The 16,822-nt window shown below is 38.4% G+C and overlaps 1 protein-coding gene across 14 annotated transcripts in view; it reads right to left on the bottom strand.

The window, feature by feature from the left end:
* The window catches only part of GABRA4 (gamma-aminobutyric acid type A receptor subunit alpha4), a 119,484-nt gene that overhangs the window by 70,134 nt on the left and 32,528 nt on the right, over positions 1–16,822 (bottom strand). For 6 of the 14 annotated variants that reach the window (XM_051790019.1, XM_051790010.1, XM_051790020.1 and 3 more), the window contains 2 exons: positions 13,987–14,073; positions 1,250–13,197 (listed from right to left, as the gene is read on the bottom strand). In XM_051790019.1, coding sequence (XP_051645979.1) covers positions 12,664–13,197; positions 13,987–14,073 — 621 coding nt within the window. In that variant the 3' untranslated portion in view covers positions 1,250–12,663. Of the gene's footprint in view, positions 1–1,249; positions 13,198–13,986; positions 14,074–16,822 lie in introns of those variants that run through there. The other 8 variants (XM_051790011.1, XM_051790018.1, XM_051790014.1 and 5 more) reach the window with 4 other exon arrangements.

The following is a 16,822-nucleotide window of genomic DNA, read 5'->3' on the forward strand; positions in this document are numbered from 1 at the left end:
CAGGCTCGATTCTCTTAAACTCAGACTGAAGATACACATACAACAGAAGTCTCATGGTCCTAATTACCAGTAAGAGATTTAGTGCTCTCAAGGAGCACTAATCATACCCAGTATACGAAGAGGAATGAAAAATGAATTTAGGAGGTGTTTTGCACTAGCCCAGAGCAAAGTTCCTAATTGTTTTAAGCCTCCTCTTACACCACCAGCAGCCATAGTTCTAAATCATAAAACCTGACCCCAGCAACTTTCCTTGGATGTTCAACAGGCCTCCGTTATAACCTAACAGCAGAATTCCCCATCTAGTCAATGCAAGTGACATGAGTAAAATGTAGGATGTGGGGTAGCTAACATCATGCCATATAACATTAAGTGGCAGCAGCAGCATGTATGACTAATTCATGCATCTGGCTTAAAAATGACAGCCACAGAAGACAGGAGAAAGGGCTGTAGTCTCCCAGATCTAGCTGTGGTTGTCAAACACAGCAGATTTCTTGGCATCAACATCTGTCCCTGAAGCAAGCAGCAATTACAGCACTTTGCAGCATTTCTGACAGCTTTCAGCTCGCCTGCAAAAAAGATTTGATGGTCCTGGCCACACTTAGCAAAGAAAATTAGGATGCCCCACTCCCTGCCTTGCATGGGCCAGTGTGCATACTAAAATAATTTCTCCGCATGTCTCTCTGTGCATATTTGTTGCAAGTTATATTTCATCCTCGCTGAAACACAGTTTTTACAAGTCTATGTCTTCTAATGCACAGAAACTTTACCAGGCCCAAGCACACAATATTAGAAAATCACTTTAGGTCATGTAAAGAATTAGAGCAGCTGACAACTGGCCTGTTGGCAGGTAAGGCAAGGAGTAAGTGCTCTTAGATTACCTCAAAGGAATTAGAAATAAATAAATTAGATAATAAAGTGGGCACTGCTAATCTGTGTATTATTTGTTTCTGATGCCGTGAAAGACGTAAGGTAATTAATTTAGCTTTTAGCTTGTTAACATAGTGAGACATCTTGACAAAGATACATCAGTAGACTCATGTGCCATCTTAATAAATAATACTACAGATTAACATTCATCATATTGCTAATGAAACCCATCCCTTTATCTGTTCAAATATAAAGCATCAGGTTGATTGAATCATTTAGTGAACATCAGTGTTCCAGCAATAACTACAGGAGAATCTATGCCAAAGAAGTTTACTATATTCCTTCCTCTTCCTGCTTCAGGTCACAATTAGAAAGACAACTGTTTAAGAACTCTCACAATTGTATTTTATTTGACATTAGCAATATACATTGGAGTATAATAGGAACAATTTTTTGCACAATCTTTCTTGCAAGATGGATTTATTTTCCAAATACATAGATGTTCATAATACAGGAAGGTAACAGTTAAGCTGCACAATAGCAAAACAAGTTGACAGCTATCAAACCACCTTTTAAGTTTGTTAGTATAGTCAGGTGACCAGCATTGAACATATGCATTCAAATAATTTAGTTAACCTCTGATTCTTCCAATCCTTCCAGCCATGTTTTTTCCATGCAACTAAAATGTGCACCAGGAATGGTGTAAAAGAATTCAACCTCAAGACTTCCCTTGCCTTGATTTCCTTTTTCTGCATGTATGAGCCAATACAAAGGGATAAACAGAATCTGACATGGCACAGAAACTCTTGCAACATGCATCTAGGACAGTTACATATTGCAGAAGTAGTTACATTATTGACAGAGAAGTTAGGGGATTTAGGACTTTTCTATAGAGGGTGTTAAAGAAGTATTTCTACTATGCTTGCTTTAGTGTAGATTTTCTGCATGCCACTACTTTTACAGGAAAATAAAAATACTTCCAAAAGCTTCATATTTTTCACTGGGAGTCTTCCTCACAATGTCTAAGCCTAAACCCAAATGCTTTGGTCACGGTGGACAGGGCTTCTCAGGAAAAGCTTATAGTAAATTAAAATATCTGTGAATACTGTATTCTTGATTTTTTTACTTCTTTCCATCTTAAAAATGACACACAGATATAGCAGCTGCTACACCTCACACAGAAATTCCCCTTTTTTCTTTTTTTTCGTTCCTCAGTTGGTACAGGTCTTAAAATTTTGAATTAGTTGATATCTCCCAGCCTGTCTCTCAACTGTGAGCTGAGAGCAAAAGGGTACTTCACATCATTCATTAGATAGACCAATTTTAACAGCTCACAAAGTTGCCTCAGCAATTTGGAATATCAGAACTGGCAGAGTGCAAGGATGATAGGTAAAGTGAGGAGGAGAAAAAAGGAACCCAAGGTGACCACTAGCAGGGCTTATTTACTTATTACCAGCAACTAAATACTGTCTGCAGACAGCCTTTTAGTACACTGTCGCTGTTCTGTATGTTTGCTAGTGATGAAACACTCTTCACAAACACTCAAGTCTGATGGTCCTTGCCACAGCAGCACACAGCATGAGCAGGCTGGCAGTCCTATCACTCAGTCAGAAAATTTAGAAACCAGAAAATCCTTTGTGTGCTCTACAACTGATCTGTATTTCAAGCAACCAAAGTGGTTTATGCCACTGCACTAGCACAGGATCTTGAAATCCAGAAAACAATCCTTAAACACTACTACTTCAGGACTCCAACTCTACCCACTCTGTGCCTTGTTGCTTGACTGCCAGAGTTTATCTGTCAGTGGCGTGGGTGCACATCCTCTCCCTGCTCAGACTCTGCCGTCCCCCCTGGTGATGGAGATGTGATGCAGAGAGAGCTCATGGCTGAAGGGAAGGCATGTGAACCCCATGCCATCCTTGAAACTGCTGCTCCCCACCTCAGCCACAAGGCAAGGGAGCAAAGTCAGAGACAGATCTGGAACAAATCAAAGCAGCGCAAAAGTACCAGAACATGCCAAACCGTGGGTTTAGATTATAAATTTGGGGGGTCTTAAATAGCTAATGAGCAGCCCATAAGCCTAATTCAACTCTCACATTTTACCTCAGCAAAATGCCTCAACTGTTCTGACCCAGAACTGGGATACCTTCTCCTGCTGAACACATTGCTCCATCAAGACAAAATTTAGATCTACAAAACCACGTTCCCAACTCAGCAAGGCCAGCACTGAGTGTCCTCCTGATTGGACTGATTAACTGAACCTAAAAATTCCTAGATCTTATTTGAAAAGGCATGACCTTCTGCACTTCCCCCATGGCACAGCAGAGAGAAAACTTGGAAGCATACAGAGAAGCTGTAAACTTCCATACTTAGTAAGACTAGCCGACAGTGTGAAGATCAAAAAAGGTCTTTTCTTTTATTCACATATTTTTTCTTACCTGATTTCACTATACTTATGCATATGATATCCAGAGAGAAAGTGAGAAGTAGCCTTTTAAAATCTCTCTACAGAGTTTTCTCACCTTCTGTTTATGTATCATCTTCACACTCTCCAAAATAAAAAAAAATACCACCCATGTACTTATGAAATGGCTACTGAATATCACACAGCTAAGCATCTTTTCCACCATGATATATATTAACTAGCTTAAGAGAAAACCCACACACATTCATTGTGCCTTATCTTCCTAAGTGAAATGGCTACAAATAAAATTCACACTTTCAGTAGAGAGAAAATATTTTTATATTTAAAATTTATAAAGTTTTAACCAAATATTCTCCAAATTAATTTGAAAACAAAATTTATCTTTTTAATATAAGCATAGAGAGACTCCTGAAGTTGGCTTAGAAGAGTTTGCTACCTTCCTAAAGTTTGCAATGGAGCTTGTGATTTCCATGTGTGCAGGTGAGAAAGCCTCTTTAAAAAATAAAGAGAAAAGAGAAAACACCTTTTTCCAACGTTTAAGCTACAGGAGAGGTGGTAGGGGCCCACACACACCAAAAAAAAAAAAAAAAATAAAATCAGTGATGCAGTTCTGCTTCTGGGAAGGGCCACAGGCTGCTGGCATAAGGTTGTGGGTACTACCAGGCAGCACTACTAAAGATGTTCTGTTTCATTACCAGACATGTACTTGTCACTCCCACCACATTCCACATCAGAACATTTAACAGACATGTGAGGAGAAGAGAAGACTGCAATACACCTTAGTCCTCCTTTTAAATGTTCAGTGCTGTTACAGTGAATATGAGCAGTGCTGAGCCAAAGGAAGAGTTTTCATTCTGCCCTATTCTGTACTCCAGAAAAGCATTTTCCATCCCACCCCCAGTATGCCAAAGACCCTGATGCCATACAGTACAGCTTGGATGCACAGCAACATGAATGTCTTCCAGCTGGCAGCAGTTGCTACCTCACATCTTTCCAGTCTTCTAGCCACAGCATCAGAAACCTTAGGACAGATTAACTGTGCTGATCCTTATGCACGATTGGCAGTTGGAGTTGAATTCCACATTGCACTCAGCTTGTTCCTAAGCTGCCTACTTGGAAAAGAGTTTAGGGGGCATTTTCATAAGAGCCTTAATTCAATATAAGATCTGCACAGTCTCTAAAAGAGGCAGTCTCACTGTCCTTATCCTTTGTTTATGACCACAGATTCTATCTTCTCCCACATGAGCAGCGTAACAGCTCTCACAGACCCATATGGTGGGTTACAAGCACATCTTTGCCTTTCATGGGATCCACACTGTGCAAGTGCCAAGGTTGTGGACATACATTTTCAGACATGCCAAATTTAAATGCAGCTGCACTCCACAAGCTGTAGCACTGACTGGATTATCAGAAATGCTCAGCACTAAACAGCTCCCATGAATTCAGGTACAGGAATGAAGTCTTCAGATTTAGGAGGAAGGCATGACACTTCAAAAAAATGGCTGTTACTGTAATGAAAGCTTTTACTTCCCACCATCCCCTCTAATAACTGAATTAAATCAGAGACAGCAATGATATTTAGTCTCTTAAACATAAGGCAAGTTAAATGCTAAACATTCTAAAGTGCTTCATTACTGAAGATTAAATATATACAGTTCCAGAAAGATTAAAAAAATGTTACTGTTTACATTTTTGGTTGAGAAATGTTCTAAAACAAGGGAAACAGTTATACTTAATAAAACTCAATCTTTTTCCCCTACCATTCTGTCTCCTAATTCTTCCTGGCTGATAATAAAAATACCATTTTTTGAAAACAGCTTCAATGAAACACAAATGTTTATAACAAGACATTAGACACTTTTCTTTATTACTTTCTCATTATACTTATAATTAAAAAATAATTATTTCTAGCCTGTTTCCTGCCAGATGCAGTTCTAGTACCTCTAATAGGACATATCTTAAAATAACTGCTTGGTAGCAAGAAACAACATTTTTCATCCATACTCATGTTTTCCCTTCTCTTTCTTTTCTCTCTCTTCAAATAACTTCACTGATTTTGGCTCTTTCGTAAACTCTGGCCTGCTTCTACTTTTTTTCTCCACTTTTTGTCATAGATATAATTCAAAAAATCACCTTTGTGGAGGAAAAATGACCACAGGGGGTACCAGAGGTTTGAAAAAGCCTGAGACTGCCTTTGTTTTAATGCCAGTGGAGGTAGGATGAGAATCCTCAGACTGTGGTTTCACACCAGCTTTAATCCAGCTCAAAGCATCAATCCAGCCTTCTCACCCCTCCTTTGTATCAGCACTAAGACAGGGAGCCAGATCATACACATTCCACTGCTATTAACCAGCCAAAAGTCAACAAGACAAACTTGGGTTTTAGCTAGACAAGTTATTTCAGCCTGCTCACCACAAGCACTGAAATACTTCTCCCCACACAAGCAAGACAATAAGGAAGAAGATGAGAGCAGTACATTCAGCAGTAATATAGTTTTACAGTGGAGTCTTAAAAAAGAGCCACAAAAAAACATGGATTCTGCTTATAGTCTCTCTAGTGCAGACTGCTTCAGAGCACAGCAGGACATAATCTGGCTCCAACCCAGAAGCCTCTTAGAATAAAACATGCCCTGAGTCCTGCCATGCCCAATATACTTCATCAGCCTTTCAAATACAGGTTAAGTACTCAAGGCCAGGATTTTTCACAAGTGGATTAATTTCCACCATGAAAGCACCGCTGGTATTGATTTGCAAAGGCATGTATCTATGAAACAAATATTTTTGTGTAACTGCTTGAGAACTCTGTTTATCTGAAATGCCTCAAACCTCCACCACTGCTCTGGTGATAGAGAATGTTGCCAGAAATAAATAAAAAATGAAATACATATACATACAGAATCGTGTATTTATGACAAGTATCTTCTTATTCATTTGACAACCTAGTACACTCTAACAGAGAAGCAGATTTTAAAACTTGCAAATACAAAGCATACTGTGAAGTTACTGTTAGTAAAAAGGTTAACTATCTCGTATTTTGAAATAACTTTAAAGAAACGTGTTCTTTACTTCTGAGTCTTCTGTCCTCATAGCAGTTTTACTCACCATGGAGACGAGCCACCAACACAGGATGATGAGGCAAGACAAAGCAGTAATCAACTAAATTATGCAATGCATCAAGCTCAGAAGTCCAGCTGAGTGCTTCATACTGTCACCTGCTTCTTCTACCAACACCCAGTTAACATTCTTCCAAGGACGAAAATGCATTCACAAATAATGATTATTTCCTTAAGTGTATCTTCATGCCATTAGATCATCCAAAGATCACTATGTCAATTAACAGGAACTTGGATACAGCATTCACAAAAAACACTAAGCAAATGTTGAAGGAGATCAACAACAGAAAGACCACCAGCATGAAATAACCCAGATCTCTGTGCTAGTTGAAGATTAATTCAATAGTACTATACTTTTCCTACAGATACTTTTCTTGAAAATAGATGTATGAACAAAAAAAAAAAAAAAACACCTACCTGACATAGTGTTTTCCATCCAGAAGGATACTCTTTCAAAACAAGACTATTAGTAAGTGCATTTGAGTTTGCCTCCTTACAATTTAGGGAATTATTTCTATGGATACATGTATATATGTATCAAGGCTGCTGCAACAGCATTAGTATTTTTAATGCCAAAACTATGCTATTATTTAAGAAGAGCATTCAATAATTGATGGGAGTTTGGATGGTTTTCTAAAAAAGGGAATCTCCAAGGCTTTTTATTTTTGCTGCTGTTATTTTTATTTTGAAGAAGCCATCATGTTCTCAGTTCCTCTCCATGAAAATGAAAATAGAATTACAACCAAAAAATGTAGCGAGCTGCAATGGCTTGCTTTAAAATCCTTTATAGTGGAATAATACAAAAAGCATAAGAAAATGTAAGAGATACTTGTAGATGCAATAAGTTAGAGACTAGAATACAATGCTATTCAGTTCTGAAATAAAAACCTACTGCATTATTTAATTCATGTGAAAACAAAGTATGTTTACAAATTCTATCAATTTTACATTAACTGCATTTTTCATTCCCTCAAGAAAACAATACATAATATTAGCAAAGAGAGATCTCTACAGGGTGTTCTATACTTCCCACTACTCTCACTTCCTTGGATGTTGCAAAAACCTACTTTTGAAGTCTGATTTACTCAGAACATGGTGAAACTATTAACCACACTAGCATTCTCCAAAGTAGCTATATCTTGATTCTACAAATGAAAACTGCACAAATTAATGCATATCAGACTCTTTCAAAATGGTACATTTTTCCTTTTTAAACTTCCTGTTTAAAGTGGATTGAAGTAAATGAAAAACACATATTGGTGTCAGTGAATACCAGTATAGGTCCTTACAACAATATAAACATACTTTGGAATCCCTCAGTGAAAGAAATATAAGCTCTTGGAAAAAAAAAATAGGAAAAAAAAAGATGCTATTGTCATTTAACTTTAAATTAATTTCAATTTTTTCCTGAATTTTTTTTCCTAGTTTTCTGGGGTTTGTGATTGGTGGTTAATACTGACCTCCATAATTTTTTACCCTGTGGCTTTTCACTGAGTATGCAATTTTGTTTATAGAGTTTTTTTCCTCCAAATATAAATGGAGAAGCTGTATTGCTTTACTCCTGCCAGACTACAAAGGGAAGCGCCTCCTATTCTCCCCACTTAGCACTGAACTGCCATAAACTTACTGCCACATAGCTCTGCAGTTCTGTAAGATTTCTACAATTTTGATTATCCTTGGCTTTATTAATATCATCAGTAGCTATTATATTACACCTGGGCTTCTCAACACAGCTGCCATTTTCCTAACCTGTTATTCAATATTAGGATTAAATAAAACCAAGGGTAATTTTTTTTCAGCTGTCTCTATTGCAATTCATAACAGTTCCAGTCACAAAACCCCTTTCTATTTCAGTGTGGTCAAGCCCTATTGGCAGGTTTCAGGAAGACAAGAAAAAACTCACCCAAATTTCTTTCCTCCTTAATCTTTTGGGTCAAGCAAAAGTTCTGGAGTCCAGTGTGCAAAGTCCATGATCTACTCTGCTTTCCAAACAGACCTCTTGGAAATTTTTGGTATTCAGAGGGACAGTGTGCTATAGTACGCTGAGAAAGATTCTCCTAGGAAATCTCCCGTAGTATCCACGGGAAGATGTCCCAGGTGGCCAACACGTGCCTCTTACAAAGCAGTGTGGTCATTTCTTCCATTCAGGCCTTCTCTCCACTTCCAATAGCACAAGGAATATGGGAGCACTAGGCTTTGGATAAACTGGATAAATACACTGCATCCCCTGACATTGTCACATGGCACACAGACAATATACCACAGCTTAAGGTACACTGTGGCCAAATGACGTATAGGAGGTACACAAGACAGTGGAAGAAGATGGAATTCTGTGCATATCAAAAAGCTGAGTTCATTCAATTTTCTGTAGAAATACTGGTTAAATCCTATTAAATACAGTTACTTGGCTTTTCTTGTTTTTTTGCAAGGTCCATCCTGAATGATGACAGGCCAAAGGCTATACTTGAACACCCCATAATCAATAAACTTTTAGTCCCTGTAAACAGAAAAGCTCTATTCACATTCCTTATTATTAACTTCTTTCATTCAATTATTATATGGTCTACTTGTCTGATCACAGGGTAATGTAAAGTGGATGACTAAACTGTTTACAAAGTTTACAGTTTACTTTTTCCCCTCTTAAAAGACACCTGGGAGAAGAAATGCATCACCAACATCTATTTGGTGGAGATGAGTCCACTTTGTAGGAGGAAAAACAGACTCCAGTACTGCTGGTGAGCTCTAAGAGCTCAGGTCACCATAGACGGAGGGGTCTAGGTTTACCACTTTGCTCAGCTTCATTATTGTCACAACTGCAGTGAAACCTGTTAATAGAGGGCTCACAGTTGACTACAAAACACACTTCAGTTTCTATGAAGGTAACCTTCATGAACCACGTTTTTAACTGTTTTTCTCAAACGACTGCATTAGTGGTCAGGGCTGCACTACTGCAATCTGTGAGAGTTTTGCTGCTGGTAACAATGTCTCCGAGGAAACTGCAGTCAGTGGAAATGCATCCCCACTCCCTGGTAAGGGTTTTGGTTTTCTATCCAGTTTTCTTTCCTGTTGACAGATATAACTTACCCCAAGTGTCTGGTTAGGTTTAAATCACTATGGTACTCTCAAAAAAAAGATCGTTCAACAAAGCCAATAGGAAAAAAAATAACAACAACAAAAAATAGTTCCTGTAGAGTTCATCTCACTCAAACTCAGCTATAATAAGCCATTTGGTCACTGAAATGACACCTGCAATGTTTTCCCTTAGGATTTTAGTTAGCCGTTTTGAACATTTGGGCCGCTATATTTAGCATATTCCCACTTTTTTTTTTTTTGTGCTTCTGAGTTACAGCATCAGTGAGTATACTACAGGCTCTATACTGTTTCTGATCACTCTACAAGAAGATTAAATATAAGGAAGAACCACTGTTAACAATAAATTTCTATTTACATTGTCCACGTGTACTTTGGAAACGTAATTATGGTAATTTCTTTATATGCTGCAACATAAAAATGTTGTACAGTTGAAGAGATGAGTCCTATACTCACGATGATTTTTTTTAATGTGTCTCATTTTCGATGTAGGCATGGAAGTGTTGTAGGGTACTTCAAAAACACACTGTCAGATTTAAAATAGATAATTTTTTTTGCGGTATCCTTAAAAATTTCTTCCAAAATAGAAGCAGAGAAATAAATATTTGTAATCTATTAATTTTTGCAATCCTTTTTTCTCCTTATTAGTCTTTAAAATGAAACTACAAGTGAATTCAAGTAACACATTTACATCAATCTTAGCCTCAACCAGTGCTGATCCCACTGAACAATGCACTAGAAAAAGCTGATTATAAATCAGTATATCAGGATGGGTGAAAGGAAGAAAGAGCTGTTTCTAATGAATTGTTTAAAGCTCTGCCTGAGAAAAAACATTCTTGGTTTTCATCACAGAGGAAAGCCAAGAGTAACTTCGGTAACTTCTGCTGCACACACTGGGTTCTCCACACAGAAAGTCATCGTTCTTCATGCTAGAAATATTTTATCATTTGTGTAATTATAATTAATAATTGCCAGAGGATTAGCTTTGTTTCTTCTGATTTAACAAAATAAATAATCAATCTCTTGCATATTATCATCTATTCTTACAATCTGTAACAATGTGACCTTATCAGAGAGGAAGCATCTACAGCAACTAGCAATACATCCAAAGATACAAATTACTGCAGTTAGACATCTTGCATGGGTGCTTCATTTCCAATTCTGTGGTATGTTGCATGTAATGATTTTCAAGGAGTGCTGTAATCTCAGACATCTTCTAGATGTGAAAGACAAAAAAAAAAAGGACTATATCTGGCCTTTTGAGAGCATCCCTTAAGTAAAAAAAGACTAAGGCAATTGTTTATATCATCACTACATTAAAGTCATGTAAGACACTCCCACATCCTCTGCATTCTATCATCTACAGTCCAATGTTATGCATGAAAGAGCAGTCTTGCCACCTCCCAGGTCCCACAAGTTAAAGGTCAGATTCTCAGTCATGAGATGGCTAAAAGGCTTGGAGAGCCAGAATCACAGTCAGTTTAATACACAGACAGGGGTACAGCCATAGTTTCAGCACTATGGGTTCTTTTTATTCTGACTCTTCTCCCAGCATAGTCTTAGGGCAGTCTCAGAATGCTCTCAATTAGCCCACCTGCTTGTGGTCTCCACCAGTCCTTTGATCACTGTCTGGGCACAGAACCACTCAACACTCACCTGATCTGCCCTGCAGCATATGATTTTGACCACAGGCTACCAATCTTTCTATCCCAATCAACCGAAGCTAAGGTTTAGTCCAGACCCTTTAAAGACACAGCCAGATCACAACTGAGAATTTGGCCTCTGATTTTCACCTGTCATCTGCACAGAAACACTAACCATTTGCCTAGCCAGATGGATCTGTACAAACATATTTATATGTATTAACAGTGTATCTTCCACCCGTTCCAGTGAAAACAACATTTATGATCAAGACTTCTATCAGATTTAACTATTTGATTTTTTAATAAAGTCACCAGCTTGCATATTGCATATTGAGATGCTAAGAAAAGTGCTGATCAATGCCATCGTTTAAAATAAACAAATGGATCATAAATTTTCCCTGGGCTCTACCTAGAAACTTTATTTTCTTATTTATGTCACAGCAGTCCTTCACAAAAAGAGTGTCTTTCATTCACACAGTGACATGCCATAGCTGCACTCATCAAAGCACAGGACTTTTTTTTTTTTTTGTTTCATTTTGAACACTTTTAAAACTATGTTGAAAATTTAACTTGACACAAACATTACATAAAGTAGGGGCGGAACATGTGTTCAAAGGCAATCAAGAATGTAACTCAAAAATCTGGGGCGGGTGGGGAAAGAAGGAAAGAAAAAAACCAAACCCCAAAACATCCAAGGAAAAAACAAAGAATTCAAATAAAAAGTTGAACATTGCGGATCTGGTCCTCATCTACTACAATGGATGTAATTTAGGAATAAATCCACTCAGGCTGGTCAGCAAGGTCAAAGAAGAATCAAACAGTTAAGATCACCTTACCAAACTAGAAAATCCAATTTTGAGAATTACATCAGATTTCAGATTTTACAAGGTTCAATTATTATTTTGGAGTGAGTTACAATGCAAAATAACGCTTAGTAAAAATATACGGAGCTCTACAACTCCTTTGCATAACTTTCCCAGAGTTGCACTTTCCCAGGCTGGACTCTCTTTTCTTTTTCCACTTCTCATTTTCTTCCCCTTGTTCTGCCAATTTTAATCTAGCAGGGACAGTCCTTTTCTAGCAAGCACTGTCAAAATATTCAGGACATGGACCTCGCACTCAGAGAATGCAATGCTGTGTTCAGACAGCAGTGCTGGGTGCCTCAGGGATTTGTAATAGCCAACGTGCATATACCTAGCAGTCAGATGTGTTCCACTGCACAGCTGTGCACCTCTGCCTCTGATTTTTTCAGTGCACGTTCCTCCCAAAGACAAGTTCTGTACATCCAGAGTAGTTTGTCTGAAGGAGTGATGGTCATTGCTAGCTGAAGGGAGGAAGACCCATTACTGTTACCCATTACTCTGGTAAGAGTTAACTAATTATCCCCAACAGTTCCAGCCTTTACAATGGGAAAGTAGCACACAGCTTTTATAAATAAGAATTACTGACCTTTTTAAATAGTTTCAAAAGAAGAAACTATGCATCAAATGTGAGTATAATTTAGGAACTACTACATAGCAGCAAAACTACATTAGACTTTCTGATTTTTCCATGGTATCCTTGGATAGATACACCACCCAGTAGACCATGTTAAATGCTCCAAAGGTAACAGGAAATAAAATGCGTGCATATTTGTCTATCTTACTCGTGCCAGAGTGAGAGGCGGGGGGAGCAGGTGGTGTGACAGCAGATGGCTTTGCAGATGCTCCTAATGTATTAGGTGTTGTGGTCTGAATCTGCTCCAGTCTAGATCCAAGCAAGTGCTGAATGGAAGGGGAACCAGCTGTGGCATGCTGGGATACAAATCCAGTTAAAATTGGGGTAGAAGGAGGAGCCGGAGGGGTAGCTCTTGCAGAAGATAATGTCTCTGATGCATTGATGCGTGTGAAGGGGTTTGGACTTGATGCAGAAAAGGAGCGGGGTGTAATGTCAGAAGACCCCTGAACTACAGAGGGAGGCTGGATGGAGCTGTGCCTTGTGTCAATTCGACTCCCACCGTCAGCTTCGGACTGTACTGTGGCATTCGTTCTTTTCCTCACATTTGAATTGGCATCTGTACTCTGCAAAGTTTAAAAAAAATACTAGAGTCATTCTTAAAATAAGCACTCAAACAAAAGCAATGGAAACTATAATCAAGAACTATCAGAGTAATACTCATACATATAACCAGTAGCTTGATCCTAAAGCACAAAGGTCATCATGAAAATAGATTTAATAGCATATAAAGTGATAAACAAGAGTTCCTTTACCTGTGGCTGGAATATCAGAGAAGACACCTAATGCATCACACTCCATGTGATGTAGTACCTATTAATACCATAAGGCTAAGCATTCTTGGGTTAGAGTCATAGCTTTTTACAGGCTCATGCTCAAAACAAGATTCTCTGATGTCTACCTATTTCTCTGATGATATAAAAATATTCTAGGTGCAACTTACCAGCCATGATGGTTTCTGCTTTGTATCTCCAGAAATATAACTACCATATACTAGGAATTCTAGTCTGTCATCTGGACCTGAGGCTATTAAAACGCAAGTATTTACCAAACCCAGTTACCACATTACTGCTCTTTCAGAAATATAGCCAATGCTTTTTCACATCAACCATCGGCAATAAATTCCCCAGGCACAACTGAACCAGGGCATAAATTCGTCTTTCATCAGCTAATCATCTCCATTAATTAACTAAGAGAAGTGGTGAATTCTCCATCACTTTATGTCTTCAGGTAAGTCTGGATGTCTTTCTGAAAGATATACTTCAACCAAATAATACTTATTAGGCTGGATGAGAAATTGAAATACAGATAAGGAAGTATAGATGGGAAATCCATCAGTTTAATATTTTACTGACTTTTGGGAATGCGACTTGGCCTCTGCCTTTCTTCTCTGCATTTAAGAAGAATACTAATATCTCCTGAACTTCCTTCTGGAAGGGTACCTGAAGAACAGAATTTTGAACCTTCAGCCCTGCACCTAAAATATAATACAAAACATATTATACTTCAGATATAATATGTGAATACTTTTTATTCAGAGACTAACTGCTTTCCAAAAGACACAACTTAAGGGCAGATACAGTACACATACTCAGCATTGTTAATACAGGTCTAAATACAGACAAGGCAAAACAATCACTTGTTATATATATAAAAATCCTATGTTTTGCACTTCTCTGATGATACCATTCCCAAACACTGCCCTGCACCATACCTACTGTGCTTTTGGCTTCCCTTCCCTTCAACCTTCCCAGAGAACCCTGCCAAAGCTCACAGCATAAATCAAAGGAAGAGAAAGCAGGCAGCAATCTCTCTTCCCTCCTTCATCCAACAGCAATTCTCCCCAGAAAAGTGACAGAGCGGTAACAGAAAACAACTCAGGTGTTATTCAAGGTGCTAGCAGTACCTTGAGTAGTGAGACGAGCAACAACTGTGTCTGTCTGCTACATCAGTTGTGCTTTGCTGTTCTGCTCAAGGAAACAGAGAAATGGGAGCTGAAAAGAAATCTGAAAATATAATAATAATAATTAAAAAAAATTCACCTGATATCTCTAGTATTCCCGTCATGAATGCTGCTCCCTAATCCTGTTAATTGCAGTACAAATCTATTACTGGAAATACTGTTGGCCTGAATTTATCTGAAACTGTCATAGCTATATGCCTATTCACGGCTGATGTACTTGCCAGTTCACAGTTGATGTATTTGCCAGCTCATGGTTGATATATAAAAGAATCCCTCAAGTTTCAGTTTTCCTTCCTGCATACAAGTGTGTCCCTTTTATTTACTCTTCTGCATCTGCAATCCAAAGAAGCCGAGAAGTGGAATAAACACCAGAAGAAACTGGTATTTCCTGAAAGAAACACTGATTTTACTCTTTGATAGAGAAGCTCGTGTCACTCTTTGGGAAGTACAGAAGTACACACAGGTGTGCAATTTCGATACTTTCATACTAGGGTTGTCAGTGACCAAGCTTTCAAGACTGCTAAACTGAAATGATAAAGCACAGTCAGGACAGTAGTACATTTACCAGAGACTTGGACCTGATGGACTACTGCATGTCACTTGAAGGCTTGCAAAGCTGAGCAGATGCAAGTCATCAGTGTTCACTGCCCGAAACAACAGCTCTATGCTGTGGAGAAGCTGGCAGTAGAGTCAATGATAGGAGGTGAGTTTTGTCTTCTCTGTGCAGATTCCTGGACAACCTGGCTTTGCTCAAGTATGATTCACCCATCATAAAGCTCTCAAGCAGCACCTAGGGAGCAAAAGTCCATGGGCTGGGATAGGGGTTGCAAAGTAGATCTGCACTGGAGTAAGACATATCTCAGTGCTGCTGCTAGAGAACAGAATTACCACATCTTCAGTCACTCCATGTGCAACCATAAAATGGTTCAAAGCGTAGAACAAAAAATTAAGTGCAATTAATTTACAGAGGCACTACTTAATGTTCTTGCTCACTTGTACTGTCATCTGTTTTCAAAGACCACCTCAGTAACAGTTGGGCTCCTCATATTCCAATCATCTCCATTACCACCGAAGTGACCAAATCAGACTTGTTGCTACTTGATTCACTACTCATTTCCCATTACAGTCTCTATTTTAGAATAAAATTATCTATACTATTTTGAATGGTCAAAATGTCTATCTGTGTAAAAGCCTACTGGGTATTCACTCTCACTAGTGACACAGAAAACTTCCAATACTTCAGAAACCTTAAGTTTAGAGAGAAACTCAGTTTTCTCATAAAATACACATGAATATACACATCAAGTCCAAACAGATAACACTGTAAGGTCACAACATAATACTGCATAACAAGCACCAAAAATATGGGTATATTTTTTGTTAATTCTTTGGAAAGCACCTCATAAGCACTCAGAGCATAGAAATTAGAAACAGTATTTCTAACGTGCTCCACAAACACCATATCACTGAAACTGGTTGTTCTTCCACAATGTCATTGTATTAGTTTGGATTTGTGTTCTTGAGTTGAACCTTGTCCTTGAAATGTACTGAAACAAGCATGTTCCATGAAGCAACCAGCTCCATGCCCTGTCAAAGCTGACCAGAATACACACTTGTTGCCAGGGTGGCCTCACCAGCACATTGTGCATCACTTCCCCTCATATATCCTTTTCTTGCACTTATTTACTCAGACTATATCATGACAATAGCTTATTCTCATTCAAAGCACTCAGGTATCACTCCTTGTCGAGTTGTCCAGTTGAAAATTTTCAAGAAAAAATTCTTTTTATTGGTTGTATACATATGACCCCTATATATTTCTCTATTCAGTGTTACAAAGATAATTCATTTCTTCCTACATTAGTCTATTTCTCCTCTACTGATGCTATTTCAAAACTCCACAGCATCTAAAGATTACTGCCAAGGTCACTAAAAAAATATTGAAGAAGCCTGATTCTATAGTAAACCTTAACAAATCAAATTAGGTTGCAAAACACAGTAAAATATGACATTCAGTTTGTATTAGCAAAATATTCCACACACAGCTATGGTGCATAGCCCTAAGACAGGGATATTGCCCATCAGTAGCTTTTAGTTTGGAGGCACTGACTGGGTTTGCATAGCAAGGTTTGGGGTAGCAGAGGAGCTACAGGGGTGGCTTCTGTGAGAAGCTGTCAGAAGGGGAAGCCCTGTGTCTGATAGAGCCAATGCCAGACAGCTCCAGGACA

Source organism: Manacus candei, unplaced genomic scaffold (genome assembly GCF_025592945.1).
Source record: "Manacus candei isolate 608988 ecotype Guabito, Panama unplaced genomic scaffold, ASM2559294v1 h1tg000028l, whole genome shotgun sequence".
In the NCBI taxonomy this organism is placed as follows: domain Eukaryota; kingdom Metazoa; phylum Chordata; class Aves; order Passeriformes; family Pipridae; genus Manacus; species Manacus candei.